Here is a 16,548-nt window from a genome sequence, read left to right on the forward strand (position 1 = left end):
ACCCTGGGAATCCCCCGACCTTGTCCCTTAATAACACGAGTTGGTTAGTATTGCTGTGTTCTCTAAACGTTCCCAGTTCCGTATCTCGTCAAATGAAAATACAGCTGTGTAAACTGTATCTCACATTCGTCATCTTTGCGTCACTTCAGAGAATTCTAAACGCTGCAGCGCCTCATTTCTCGTTCTAGATATGACCACCTTCTTCAACCCTGCCATGCCTCCACTAGTTACGCATCAAACAACCAATTGTAGACACAAATACTCTTCTGACTCACAGCTGCATCTTTGACAACGACGTGTCTATCTATTTCAAAGACCTCATTACAATTCACGAACATTCCGATCTTTTCGTTCTTTCGGCCAGTCCCTCGTATTTCTCCACTCAGCAAAACAGCTTTCTTTCCTGCGGCTAGGTCCCCACCTCTGGAAGAGTCTTCCGTATCTCACAGGTCCTCAATGGCAACAACAAGCTTCAAATCAGCTCTAAAGACATATCTCATTCTTCAAGCATACCCAAACTGACTATATATGTACAGCGCCACTGAGCAGCTTTCTAATGAATTTTAGGCGGTATAGAAATTCATTATTACAATTCTTATTACATCGCGGAACTCAACAGCTGTCTCTGTACTGACCTTGCAACTTACAGCACGATGTGTCGATGTACCAGCCATGAGATGGAGCGCTTTGTACAAATTTCGAAGTGACCGTTTTAGATGCAAAAGCTGAAGTATTGTCTTTGAGGCGTGATCAATATCAAATAGTAGGTGAACGCGATGAACGTTAACGTTGTAGCCGCCATCATCTATTGAGAAGTAGACATCTGTCACACATAGACTTTGTCTGTATCCTGCGTATACCTACCTGAAGTATAACATCTGGTACTTTGAAATGATGCATCCATGACTTACTAATAAAGCAGTTCATTGCATTTGGGTAAAATAACGTATGATTGTACAATATGATGCTTTAAACTTTCACAGCATTCTGGGTAACATTTTTGTAAAATGTGAGATAATATTAGATTTTTCATTTTGGTTTTGTTTTACTGCATATCTTCGTCACTGCTAATGACTTACAACACAACAATGCTATATTTTGGAATTGAATATGTGATATAAACAAAATGTACATACACTTACCAATGTATCTGGGGTGTCGGGGTTTTTTTTTTCTTGAAACGTTTCATTTGTGATAATAAAATTATGAGAATTTCATACACGCCGCGTTAATGCAAATACATATTTACAATTAATTAAGTGCTGAGGACGTAATAAATAGTCGGAAAGAAAATGGGACATTGTGTAGGATACTTTTATTCCTGAGATCGGAAACGCGAGCATGACCCATTACAGAATTACATACAAGGCCGATGAACAGGGTGACCTGGTGAAGTACTAGTGTCTTTACACCCAAGAAGTTAAATTGATCCAGTACAACAAGGATCGGGTGTTCACTAGATGAGATCTGAAAGATTTGTGTTGGAGCGTCGGCGCTGCTCCTAGTTCATGCTGGCATTGCCATTGCCCATTAACCCCATCAACCCCATTTATCTTGGGTATAGGCACCCAAACCTTACGAGGTTATCAATATTGTGATAACTATACAGAAATACCCTACTGATACGAGAAGTTCCCAAAACATTTTGACATTCCCTCGTAGCGAAGTTCAGTTCGTCACTGGAAAATCTCTTCCACGCAAGTGGGACTTCAAATTTTGAAACAGGCCGTTAATCAGGTGGTTGGGTGTCAGGTGAGGAGTGTACTCGTGGATCCTGTCTGCGCTGGTGCCCTCTAGTGTGAAGACATGAACTACAGCTCTGTACTCAATTTTAGAATCCTTCCTGATATCAAGTACAGTATGTCTCTTCCAGTTATCACAATATTAATGCTGTTTGTTGCGGGGTGTTGAAACCCCCACAGGTATCACATGAATGATCAATGTATGCAATACTAGCGGCATTGTTGTTTCACAACTTTACGTAGTGAGTTCTACGAACTTTCTTACCCCCTTCCGTGTATTTAGATACTACTATGTATATGACTCGACTGTGGGAAATCAGGTTCTATGACTTAGTGGGAATTGTGCTCCTTGCCTTCACACCTTAATGGCCTTTGTCATCGGTTGCATCAACACACGTCATCATCGCTGGCAGAAGCATGCGGAACCATAAGACACACTGCACTGCGGAATTAACTGGTTGAAGCGCACCTAAACTACTCACTGTTTACAATGGGTTTCTATGTATATTTACACATTTCAGAAAATAGCATTGTCAATCTTAGTCATTAATACCCATTAACAAAATATACAGTATTGTTCCTGGAAAAGAGTGTTAGGTTATCATCAAGCCTCTATCTAGATGAAACAACACATGATTATAAAGAAATATCTACTGGATTAGAAAGATAACACAATAAATAGAACTAAGACGGTGGGGTAGCCTGGTGGTAAAGCGTTCGCTCGTCACCCGAACACCCGGGTTCGACTGCTCACATGGCTACCTTGAAGCCTCCGCCGTGATATTGCTGGAATATCGTTGAAAGCCGCGTAAAACCCATTCATTGTAGGTAGAACTTGCCCCTTCTGAGATGACAAGATGATACTGGGCTGCCAGTAGATTCATATATATACTGAACATCATTGAAAACGCACCACCCCTAAAATTGTGGATTTCTAAGAGCAGAAGTGAGCAATCTATGTAAATTTTACATATTTGTGTAGACCAATGTTTGATAAAGAAAAGAAGCAAAAAACAATCAAGCAAAACAGTGAAGATTTAATGCAGCTGACAATGAAATAAAGATGGGGTCAAAATGGAAAGTCAGTAGCGTGTATGACCCCCGTTAGCAGCAACACAAGCTGTGCAACGTCTCCTCATTGAACGGATAAGTCTCTGAATAAAGTCCTGAGGCACTGCATTCCACTCTTGCTGCAAGGCATTGTCGAGTTCCCCAAGGTTGTTGATCTGCGGACGACGTGCGAGGCGTTGGCCGATGTAATCCCACAAGTGTTCGATGGGTGACAAATATGGTGACAATGCAGGCCAGTGAAGTAGAGGAATGTTGTTGTTAGCCAGATACTGTATCGAAACACGTGCAGTGTGGGCTCGTGCATTGTCATGTTGAAATGTGTGCAGATCTTGATGCTGGTGAAAGAAGGGAACGACGTTGTTATGAAGAATGTTGTCACGGTAGTAAACGGCATTCACTCTGCCACGACAAACAATCAGAGCGGTTCTGTGGTGATAACTTATCCCCCCCCACACACACACACACACCATAATGCTGTCTCCACCCCACCGATCGGTTTGCACAACACAATCCTGATGATAACGTTCACCCCGTCGACGCCATACCCGTAGACGCCCGTCAGCATTTCGCAAGTGAAAACGCGACTCGTCGGAGAACACCACACCATGCCAACGTCGTAACAACCACACACGATGCTGTTCAGCCCATTGTCGGCGTTCACGGCGATGCCTGTCAGTCAGGATGGGTCCAACGTAAGGGCGTCGACAACGTAACCCTGCCGCACGGAGACGGCGTCGGACGGTGGAAGCGCTGATCAAACCACGTCGACCCTGGACAGCGTTGGCGGTTCTGGCAGCGGGCAAGGTTCGATCCCGAATATGGCGCCGTACAATGTCTCGATCTTGACGAGGGGTGGTAACACGTGCCTGACCTGGGCGTTGCCGGTCCCTGCTGGTTCCTGTTTGTTGGTATCTGTTAGCAAGCCTCAGAATGGTCGAATGATGACACCCAAATCGTCGTGCAATGTTTCTGCTTGAAGCGCCGACCTGCAACATACCCAAGGCCTGTTCTCGTTCCTCTGGTGACAATCTTGGCATGGCGAAAAAACTTTACTTACGAAAGTACTGCGAAAATGAGAACGGTTTTGTGCCGAAGGTCATTTATACCCCTGAACAGCATGCTTTCTGCATGCAATTTGTGCCCTTCGTGTGTGATGTGCATGAATTTTGTTGTTTTCATGTGATGTGTTCGATGATGTGTTCGAACGATCCGTTTTTTACTGTAGAGCGTTATTTACGATATAGTGTGTTATTATCAAAATTCCCACCATTAATTTTCCATTTCCAAAAGATTCTATTGCCTTATTCTATTGCCTTATTTACAGGTGGTGCGTTTTCAATGATGTTCAGTAAAGTTTGTCTCAGATTGGAAAAGTCAACATTTTCACAACACGATCAACATTCAGAAGTGCAGCTAATACTGAGAGTCCCAGTATGTCCACTGTTTATGCTCACAAGGAACACGAAACTACAGATATCTCCGAACCGAACCAATGAGTCATAATCATCCGACAGAACAGTTTTTTAAACCTCCGTCACGTTTTACACCACATAGACGCTATTTGATATAGTTTAACGAATAAAACGAGCAACGTGATGGAGAGGGTTTACTTGCTACTGGCAGTATTTGGTAAGTAACTGGTGTTTAAAACCTTATTCTGGCAGGCTCGGTTCAATGGTAAAGGCTTGGCCAGATCAGTAATGGTGTAGCCCTGCTATGGTAATAAGGAAATATTAAGTAAGATTCAAATGTTCGTCAGCTGTATTACTGAGATCAATACAAGTAATGAATGTCTGTTCACCTAAACAAGCATGACAAGGAAACAGTGTCAGGTGTTATTGCAATCAGTGTTTCCAAACCGAAGGTAGTAATGAGTGAGGGGATTGGCGCCGCTTTTAACATTTCAGCAATATCACGGCAGTAGGGAGAAATTAATCAGCCATACACATACAATAGCATTCCTGAACCAAACAATAGCATTCCAGAACCAAACAAAAGACATTCCTACAGGCTCAGCCTTAAAGAATGTAGGTTCATTACATTATGAATGACATTCCATAGGTTCAGTGGGTACAACAAAAGAAATTTCTACAGGCTCAGCCTTAAAGAATGTAGGTTCATTACATTATGAATGGCATTCCATAGGTTCAGTTGTTACAACAAAAGAAATTTCTACAGGCTCAGCCTTAAAGAATGTAGGTTCATTACATTATGAATGGCATTCCATAGGTTCAGTTGTTACAACAAAAGAAATTCCTACAGGCTCAGCCTTAAAGAATGTAGGTTCATTACATTATGAATGACATTCCATAGGTTCAGTTGTTACAACAAAAGAAATTCCTACAGGCTCAGCCTTAAAGAATGTAGGTTCATTACATTATGAATGGCATTCCATAGGTTCAGTTGTTACAACAAAAGAAATTTCTACAGGCTCAAAAGAAATTCCTTAAGGATCGCAAGACATTCCTTAAGGAGCGTAGAGCAGGTCAAAGACATTCCTTAAGGAACGTAGGAGTAACCATAGGGGTGAAACGACATTCCTACAGCTGCCCCTCAGGTATATACAGGTGCGCTAACTCTCAATCCATAAACACGGCATTTGTCTATACACATTCCTTCTATACAAATATCAAATTCTTATAGATTTTCATTGTTTCATGTAAAATATGCAATACAAGTTGTGTTACACTCCATTTAATCATGCTCAATTCAAAATCCGTTTTACATGCGTACAAGAGTCATGTAACGATGCCGTGAAAGGGTTAATCGCACGTATTCACCACATGCGGCAATCTCTCCCGTGTACGCTCAAACACCATGTTTACAAAACGATAAAATGTAGGTCGCCTATCTCGCTTCGCGTTGCATACACAATATTATAATCTCACTCCCGAGTAGTGCATAAAATTCAAACACAAAGTACACTACTCGGACAGTGAGTCGAATTCAAGTCATAATGCTGGTTGTTTCGTCTTGCATACTCATACCTAGACTTGTTTATTAGAACAGTGAGGTAAATTCAGCTTTAATCATTCAGTTTGTTTTACACTCCTAGTCGTGCTTGTTTAACACAGCCAGGTGCATTCACACCTCATGCTGTCATCACATGCTTTCATAACGTATATGATATAGTTCGTTCAACTTTGCCTTGTGCTAAATATACTCACAAGTTGTTCTAGTCTGGTTGTTGCGTAAATAATGACTAAGTTTATTTCAGTTGATGCCTGTATTTGATGTTCGAGGTTGACTAACAGTATTCATAGCAGTATATCACGATTTTTATCAATAAAACATGACTGGTTAAACTTTTTCAAAGCAGGTTAAAAAATAGCATATCACGATTTTTAAATATCACAACTAAAAACGTGACGGACGAATTGTTTTACTTTTATTTATCTATGACTAGTGATGTTTTTTGAAAACATATGATGGGTATATGTCATCAAAATGTTTTGAAATTGCAATAAAGAAGTTAGCACGACTTGTAAATTTTTATTGAAATGATTCATATATGGTTTGCTGCGAAACTGCGTTTTACCAGTTTTGTTTCATGATAAATATGCGAAGTGTAGATGTAAACTTCATTCTGCATCTACTACACTCCATTTACCATTGGCTGAGTTTTATAAGGTTAAGTCAGACGGAGATAAATTTGACTATATGTTTTTGGATAAGTCTTCACAAGAATTTAAACTGTGCGATTTTGATAAAATTGGTTTAAAGGAGGCATTGATTTACTTTTTGGAAGTCCACAATTATTTTTATTTATTATTGAAACCAATTTCAAACACAATAAGTAAGTCATTTCTCCAATTTACTCTTTGTCCTGACGACGAGTTTCCCGCTCTGTTTGAGGGAGACCTCCACCAGGGTATACATGTATTAAGAATAAGATTAACTGTAGAAGACAAAATATTTTATTTTACGCATTGTGAAGTCAACGGAATTTGGACAAATATTATTAGAGGAAATGCAGAGCGAGAGATCCAACGAACGAACCGATATTTTCCATGAAGGTAAGTTAATTATCGTTTTTAATCATACATGCAGAAATGTATCACTTGTCTAACAAGAATATTCTGGTTCATGCTCTATGTCATGGAATTGTACTGCATAAATAAATAAATATAGTTCAACACCCTTAAGTGTGGCGGCAAACTTTGTCCTCACGTTTAAAACATATTACTCAAAGTAAAGCAAATAATAAATAAAACTTACATAAAGTCGAACAAAAGAGTGTTTGCATACACACTCCGCTGTTGTCATGTCAGAGATGCTTTCTTGTTTTTGTTTTTTTTGGTTTTTTTTTTGGTTTTTTTTTTGGTAATAATTTCAGTGTTCGTCTTTCCAGTTTCACTGAACAATCGGTCTTTAAACACAATTTTTCACATCACTTTTCAGGATAGGTTTCACATTCACAGAGTGATTAGTACAATATTTCCTTTGGAATATATCAACAGTTTTTTCCCTTATAAATCACGAAAAGTCCTTCTTTCATGAGAAAGTATCATTTACTTAGCATCCCCACACTTTTGTAATCATGTCAGGTTTAAACATCAGTTATAATCTACATATACAGTGAGGTTTCTGGCACCATGTATGAGTTATGCAAACATACTGATCAAATATCGTGATGCTTTCAGGGTCACAGGTAGCACGAACTTTTTATTCTAAGTAGGTAACGTAGTTTTACGAATCCTTTCAGTGGAAATCACTCAGATGTCAACTAGTGAAAAAAACATAATACATCTCACGCTATATATGCTGTAACGTTCATCGCACACCGACCTCTACCCAGCGCATTTTATACCAACCGATAAACTATAAATGTATCGCAAGTTTTCGTCGTATTGTCGGACACGTGTAAGCGTTATACAACAAATATCACGACTATCACGACTTTGTTAAAAATGTTACGAACAGGATTTTGCAATGCCAATAGGTTTAGTATATAAGACAAAAAACATCCATGCATTATAAGCGTTGTGTCTGTTCTGTTGATTTCACCTGTAACATTTGGCTTTGAGATTATTTATTTTTTATGCTAAGCATCAAATTTCTCTTTCTGAACATACCATTCCATTTATATTTTAAATCAAATTAGAAATTATCAACACTGTCTTATCTTTTCCCTGTTCATACATCCATTATTTTGTATGAAACTCAAAATTGCGAAATTAGTGTCACAGTTGATTTAAGGAAGGATCTGTGGAACAATTTATATGAACGGAGGTATTCGCAAATCCAGCAACATTACTAGAGGTAAGTTAAACCTTTTCAGCATTCGGAAGAAATCGTATCTTGCAAAGAGTTCGCGTAACTAGGCTACATGTTATTCTCCTATGAATTGTCTAGATGTATCAGGTATCAACATTATAAATTTATATGTGCCGCAATTCAATAGGCTTATAACACACACGTTCGCTTGTTATGGGTATAAAGGTTACGCTGGGATCAAATAGCTTCTTGTATGGTTCACATTCTGTCGCACTGTATTTCGATGTAGAAGTTGAAACTGCATCGTGCAGTCCTTAAAAGCTAAACATCTGTTTATTTTCATTTGAAAATATACTTGTATAGTAAGATTTGTTATAATGATCAATTTGTATTATACTGTGAATACAAATGGTTTAATCTAGTTATATTCACAGTAAAGAAAACTTTCTGTAACATTTCGAACAGGTTCTTTATAAGTTGTTAAATTCCCCACATGTTTCAAGCGATTTGTGTACATGTGTTCTTCCTTAATGAAGTTTTGACTTTCATGTTGATCTATATTTCTGATGTTTGATTGGTGCATGTGTTTCGCGTGACGATGTTTTGAGCATGTGCACTCCTCTTATTGAGCGACATTGAATTTGTCAATCAAACCAGTTAGCTATATAAATACTGAAAGGGTAAATAATAACGACTCGCAGTTACAGTATTGTTTACTGTTTTGTTGGTTGTAAATAGTGAACTGCTATTTGCAAGTAAATATAAACAGAGATCGCATGCTCCCTGTCAAGGCACATACATTGTCACATCTTGGAGCTGTGTATCCGAGGGTCATGATTAAGATATTGCATAGGTCTTGGGACGACTAAAGGATAAACGTTCCGTACATTCACCAGGAGATTCGAACCTACACCCACCCTTTTACAGTCTATCATTTTACACAACTGAGTTAAATTCGTAACTGGTTCAGAAATGTTAATTTACTGAGTCTGGTTTGTAAGAATAGTACTGTGCAAAACCGATATTAGTACATGTATCGCCAAATAAACTTAAAGCATGTGTTATGAGTTTAGTGTTTACTTACAGTCAACAAAGTTATTTGGAATTCCTCTGGCCTAGACGTCAGCCGCTACCGTATTATGTACGATCACGTTTGAATGAATGACAAAGCTGTAACTTGTAATCTATAGCTCAATCTTCTCTGCAGGCAAGAGATTGTTAGCTAGATGGTTTTCAAACAAAACGTTTACAAATCCAGCTATATGGTAACGATGTACCCCAGTGATCAACAACATGAGCATTGATATGTGCAACTGGGAGACGAAGTCAGCGAGTCTGACCACACAATCCCTTTAGTCGTCTCTCACGACGTGGATAGTTTGTGCGAAGCATGGGTTGCTGAAGACCTATTCTAACCCAGATCTTCACGGGTCTATGTGTATGGGTAAGGGAAAATGGTTCTTATGTCACATACACTGAGATTAATCACAAGCATCACTGTTCAAAGATAATTTCTTTATTTGATATCACACCATGAGAAAGGAAATGCGAACCAGGTGGTTACCAGTCCGTAGGTTGTCCGTTGCCTAAGTTGTGTGCTCCTGCTGCTGACACTGTAATACGGAGAAATGTGAATTTGCCATCTATGTACTTCAGTCTATATATTTAATTATAATCACTGGAAATACGCTGCCTCACACCCATTAAGATCTTTCCCAGCAGATTGTGACCACGCCAGCTTAATTCATTCCTAATCCTAGTATCTGATAGGGAGAGTCCAACTCCCCATATTCTGTCGTATGGGGATGCCTCTACTAACACCTTAGGGTATGTGTTTAGCAACAGAGACTTAAGTTCTTCAGACTGAGTGAATTTGGCATAATTGGCTCTTTCCACCACTTGTGGACTTATCGTATGCCAGACGGTGGGATTAAAGTTCTTCACGCGTTTACCTAACTGTTTCTGTTCAGATGGAGATGATGAATTCAAAATACACTCAGAAATAAATGTATCTCCAAATGTCAAAGCTTTGCAATACATATAGTACTGCTCAGAACAGTTAAAGGTTTTCCCATCCACTTCCATCTTTACAAGATAGTGTTGACTGAAAGGACTGTTTCTCGAATAGAAGTACACACAGCGTTCATCTTCAACAGTTCCCATGTTGCTGAATAAAGACTCGCCACGCGAATAGGGCGTTGGTCTGCTTACACGGCTTGGTTCTGAATATGGCGGTGGTGGTGACATAATGGTACCCGGTTTGTTCATGGGAGTGGGTGACGTTGCCCGTCCATGTCCAGTCATTGGAATTGTAGCATGCAGTGGGACACTGCTAGAGAAGCAGGTGAGGAGCTGTCTTGGGATTGTCTCGTAATCATCAAGTGTGGCCGTGTACTCCTTTGAAGAGCCGAGGAATGCTTTGAACACCTCTGATGTCATTGAGATGGTCTTTTTCATACCTTGCGAATTCCAGTTGGACAGATGCACATACACTACCCCATTGAAGTAGTTGATACTTAGATAGTGTTTGTCAGCAAACTGATAGACGGCTTCAGCAGCAGTAGTAGACATCATGCAAGAAGACTTGATCAACAACCAGAGAGACGTTGTGCTTGTAAGTGGTGAGTGGTTCTATTAATGCTCAAGATTTTTTATCATGTGATGTTCGAAATCTTTCTGGAAGCTTTGAAAACTTGCAAACTCATGTTTTATATAACCTGAAACTAATCCACGTGATATTACAGAAATAAATCTGAAAACTCATGATTTTCTATAAGGTATCACATGACAGTGCCATTCATCAAAAGGTTTATATAATCTGAGAAAACACAACCCTCTTTTATGACTCGACATGAGTTTACAAATTGTGTTATTATCCAATTTTACTAACTCATCCTCACGTGATGGGTGTGAGCTAGTTTCGTCATGACATCTATTCAGATCTTGCACATGGAACATATGAAAATAGGTTTTCTATTGAATTCATCATCACGATGTAGTTCGTCAGTGACAATCAGTTTTACCTAGTCATCTTGAACTTTAGAATTTGATTCAAGAAACGTATTCTATGGTGGGTATCTTTCTCAGGATACCTTATCCTCACGAAACCATGTGGACTTATGCAAGTGAGGGTATAAAAGGTTCGAACTTTGTCCTTTCTTATCACACCACATCATCTCCCATCACGCTTGAAGACTGACTTGTCTCTACACTTGAAGAAGACAAACTGACCTTAGTGGTATTTGTGTTGACGATTTGACAACAGTAAGGTAAGGATGTGTTCATTGAAAGAGAGTATGTGACATTACTGGTAATAGTGATAAGAAAGAGTGTTATTTTGTTTCACCTGAAATATTTTACATATACCCAGTTAACAAAGTTTGGTAGGAGCAACGTGGGTTCAATGACACTAGACCTTCGTCTGTATAACAATGAGACAACCATAAACACTAGATTGCACTGTACGCTACTTCACTATAGTAGTATATAGGGTGTTGGCTACATATGCTATTTTTTCTTTTACACAGGTTCTGAGCTGTTATGCATACTATTCTTGGTGAATAACCTCATAATGTCAAACCATACCACATGCCCAGTGTACGTTTGTAGTCATTGCAATGTCCGCTTTAGACATAAATCCAGTTTAGTACGTCATCTTCAGAATTGTGGTAGAACAGGTTCTTTATTTATATGTCAATTTTGTCAAAAGGCTTTTAATCGGAAAGATAATTTGAATCAACATGTCAAAACCTGTAAACAGAGAGTTGTCTATGGTCGTCAATGTCCACACTGCTTTAAGCAGTTTTCAAATGAAACTGATTATCAAAACCATCCCTGTGTAGGTTCATGTTCAAATAATGTTTCTGCTCATACCTGTCCAACCTGTGATCAATCCTTTCCCACCTCAAAGGCTTTGCGTATGCACAAAAGTCAATCAGGTCATGATATGATAGGACATGGTAAAGGAAGGGCTAAGAAAAAGTCTAAGCCAGCAACAGTGTCTGTAGCACCCCCTGATTCACCTCCTGTTTCCACTGCTCCTCCCGCTTCCTCCCACCATCCTAGTCAACCCAAAGATCATTCAAAGCCATGTTCTACTGAAGCTTTACAGGGTGATGTTAGGGAATATGACTTCAAAGGTAGGGGTGCAACTGATGCATTAGAATTTCTAGTCAGTGAACAGGGCAATATCATTTCATCGCTAGAATCAGAAATACATGAGAAAAAATCTGTGAAATGGGGTTTGTGTTTACACATTAAAATGGAAAAACCAAGTGATGATGGTGCATCAAATTATCATGAAGCCTATTTTAGAAGTGAAATGCAGACAGCTACAGTAGGGAGCGATCTGATTGAGCAGTATTTGGAAGCTATGAACAAAATGCTTCAAACTTTAGATGATTATGAAGGGGTTCATTCTGGTTTAAATGTGTCCGCCATTGTGCTTTTGAAACTCACTGTGGTCAAGTTTGCTCCATTTAGTGGAGGCACTTACATCCCATTACCACCAGCACTGGCAAAGCATACTTACTGCATTACCAATGTTAAAAATGAGGATAATAATTTATGTTTTCCCTTATCCATTCTTGCCAAATTGTTCCCATCTAAAGTCAACAAAGAAAGACAAAGTCATTACCTTCCCTATTTGAATCAACTGAATTTAGAAGGGTTCACTTTCCCTATGTCCTTGAAACAAATTCCTCGGTTTGAACAAGTGAATCAGTTGTCCATCAATGTGTATGGTTTTGAAGATGGTACCTTATACCCAATGTTCATCAGTGAGGTTCTGGATGTAGAAAAAAACAGACAGGTGGATTTGTTACTACTGTCAGAAGAAAGTGAACCCGATGATTTTGTAGGGGTGTTAGGATTAGAAGACCATGAGGAAGCCATGGAGATTGACAAGAGCCCAAACATGCATTACTGTCTGATCACTAGACTGAATGGCTTAGTCAGATACAGAAAAGGTGAAAAAAACATGTGCTTTGTTTGTAGAAAATGTTTATGGTCATTTTCAACCAAGACAAGGTTGGAAGCTCACAAAACGTACTGTTACACAAAGGCACAGAGGGTTGATTTACCTAAACCTGAAGAAGCAGTGTACCAGTTTGGTTTAAGATCACAAAGCAAAACTGAAAGAGCGAAGTTTCTGATTGTAGCTGACTTTGAAAGTTTATTAGTGCCTGAACAGGGAAATACGTCTCGTCTGAATCGGCATGTACCCTGTGCTTATGCCTACAAGGTGGTGTGTACTGATGAACAATATTCTAAACCTATTCAAACTTATGTAGGTCAAAATGCTGCAGAACATTTCATTGAAAACATTTTAAAAGAATATGATGAAATTATGAATCTGTTTGATTCTGTTAAACCTATCCAGCTCACTGAACAAGATCAACGTCTTATAGCTAGCACAACCCATTGTGGATTGTGTGGAGAGCTGCTGGGATCTGATAGGGTGTTAGACCATGACCATTTGTCAGGGAAATTTCGTCAGGTTTTGCATAATAAATGCAATCTAAATTTTCAGTTAAGGAAGAAGGTGGTTGTCATGTTTCACAATTTGGAACATTATGATGCTCATCTGTTGCTAGAGGTGGCTCAAAAATTTGGTGATCGTGAGATCACTGTCATACCCCATACCACTGAGCAATTTCTGTCCTTCACGGTTGACAAACATTTAGTCTTTTTGGATTCTTACAAATTTTTACAGAGTTCATTAGAGGCTCTAACTCAAAATCAGCTGAAGAAAGGAGAGGATACATTTGTGTATTTGAATGAACATTTTGGAGGCAAGGCTCATCATCTCACAAGAAAACTAAACTTTCCCTATGAATATATGCAATCCTGGAACACTTTAGAGGAGACATCTTTGCCTCCCAAAGAGAGCTTTTACAGTTCACTCAGTGAACAAAGTATCAGCGATGCAGATTATGCATATACACAACAATTATGGGAAACATTCCAGTGCCAAACCATCAGTGATTTCACGAGACTGTATGTCAAAACAGATGTATTACTGCTTACAGATATCATTGAGACTTTTCGAACAGGTTGCTTGAATGATTATGGGCTAGACATTTGCCATTACTATTCCATGCCTGGTTTCTGTTTGGACGCAGCTATGAAAATCACGGGAGCAAAATTGGATCTATTCACAGAGGTTGACACCTACAATTTCATTGAAAATTCTATTCGTGGTGGAGTGTCAGTCATTGGTAAGAAATATGCTGAAGCCAACAATGACCATATGGAACAATCTGACCCAGAGAAAGACACTTCCACCCTTCTCTACTTTGATGTGAATTCATTGTATGCCACTGTCATGTTACAACCTCTCCCCATTGGAAACTATCAATTCATCCCATCCACAGAGTTCAGTAAGATAGACTGGTACAATGTAGATACTCAGGGTGATACGGGTTATATCTTGGAAGTGGATTTGATGTATCCTCCTCACTTACACAAATCTCATGCAGCTTTCCCTATGGCTCCAACTCATGATGATATCTCTTTTGGGGAGTTTTCAGAGAAACACAAAGAATTGCTGGCTCATTTCCTCAAAAAAGACATGGATAAACTTCCTACAAAATCATCTGGTAGAAAACTGTTTTGTACCTTGAAAGACCGTACCAATTATGTGGTTCATTTCAAAACCTTACAGTTGTATCTAAAGCATGGTATAGTGTTACAGCAAATACACAGAGTTCTCAAATTTACCCAAGGCCCATGGTTGAAGCCCTATGTGCAGCTCAACTTGAGAAATCGCAAAAATGCAAAGGACGATTGTGACAAAGATCGTTACAAACTGATGAACAACTGTGTGTTTGGACGTTTCTGCATGAATAAACGCAAACACAAAACAGTGCAGCTGGTCACCCAACAAGCAAAACTTCAAAAACTGTGTGCAAAATCCAACTTCAAAAACTTCAAAATTTATTCAGAGGATGTGGTGGCAGTAGAAATGGAAAAGGTGTCTGTTCTATTAGATCAGCCTATTACTGTTGGGTTTACCATTCTGGACTTGGCCAAATATGAAATCTATTCATTTTACTATGACATTATGCAAAATCAATATGGACATGAACATTTGGATTTGCTCATGACCGATACTGACAGTCTGTTCATGCAAGTCCATGCCCCTCCGCATGAACCTCTCCTGGACCCCTATGTGTTTATGAAGCGAAACTTGGAGTTATTTGACACTTCCAATTATGCACCAGAAGATCCAAAAGGATTGTATTCTGAACACAATCGCAAAGTCACTGGGAAGATGAAGGATGAAGCAGGTGGAAACATTATTTTAGAATTTTGTGGTTTGAAAAGTAAGATGTACTCTTTCTTAATGCAAAACGACAAAGAACTCATGGAGAAAAAAACAGCCAAAGGTATAAAGAAATCTGTCATCAAAAAATTTCTCAGACATGAAATGTTTAGAGACTGTCTGTTTGATGGGAAACCTGTCTCATGTTCCTTTAATCTCATTAGGTCACATAATAACACTCTGTACACGGAACATCATACCAAAGTAGCATTGACAGCCATAGACAACAAACGTTTTATTTTAGAAGATGGTATTTATAGTGTTCCTTATGGTTATTCACCAGAATAATTGCTTACTGAACCATTAGGAAAGCAGTAGATGAAATCATAGTCAAGGAAATCAACCTCAGGTATGTTCCACTTTGTGTTTCCACTTCTTTAAAATTATGTTCCTAATTATAGACTTGAACATCAACTTTTTAGTTTGAGATTGCAGTTTCCATGTCTGTTCTTTTTTTCATTCACAGATGGAACAACCATCATATATCTGCACTACCTGTCACGGCTATCTACCTGTGGATGCTGATGGGGAAGACAGTTCAGGACTGTTTACGTGTGTCTATTGCAATACCAAGCTGAAATACACCTACCATAGATTCATGGTTCATACTGCCACCTGTCCTGTGAGAATACAAGTGCATAAGAAGAAATATGAGAAAAAGCCACGTGTGTGCACGTGTCATAGGACACACCACAATGACTGAAGGTGTTATTCATCCACTGTGTGTGTTTATGTGCACGATGATGTGCTAATTGCTCTATGAGTCACTGAGCAAAGACAACGAGAAGAATAAAAATGTCATTTATGTGTTTATTGAAAAAAGCATGAACACTACAGAACCTCTAATGCTCTCAGCTTTGTTGCTCCAGGCACACCATTAACTGGTTTTCCTTTGATATATAAAATCTTTGACTGACTTTTGTGTTTTGTTCTTCTTTTCAACAGTTGTTTTGGCGCATGCAAGCGCTTTAACAGTTTATGAAACTTATTATATCCTGGTGGTGTATGTTTCCTCTTAGGAGACAGGATCATAAACCGAATTAAGTCCACAATGTTGGTACCATACAACACTTTTCCACTCTCCAACACCAGTTGCAAATTTTCTGTTAATCCAATGTTTCCAGCTGTAATATTGTTTTTCAAAAAGAACCACATTGACATCAGCTTGCCAACAGAATTTGAAGATGAAATGCC

The 16,548-nt window shown here is 39.0% G+C and overlaps 1 protein-coding gene across 1 annotated transcript; it reads left to right on the forward strand.

Moving 5' to 3' along the window:
- Positions 1–13,064: 13,064 nt before the first annotated feature.
- LOC137276831 (uncharacterized) lies at positions 13,065–16,271 on the forward strand. The gene is made up of 2 exons (XM_067808477.1): positions 13,065–15,703; positions 15,821–16,271. The coding sequence occupies exon 1, from the start codon at positions 13,378–13,380 to the stop codon at positions 15,640–15,642; it is 2,265 nt and encodes a 754-aa protein (XP_067664578.1). The 5' UTR covers positions 13,065–13,377; the 3' UTR covers positions 15,643–15,703; positions 15,821–16,271.
- Positions 16,272–16,548: the final 277 nt, after the last annotated feature.

This window comes from Haliotis asinina, chromosome 3 (assembly GCF_037392515.1).
Source record: "Haliotis asinina isolate JCU_RB_2024 chromosome 3, JCU_Hal_asi_v2, whole genome shotgun sequence".
NCBI classification, from domain to species: domain Eukaryota; kingdom Metazoa; phylum Mollusca; class Gastropoda; order Lepetellida; family Haliotidae; genus Haliotis; species Haliotis asinina.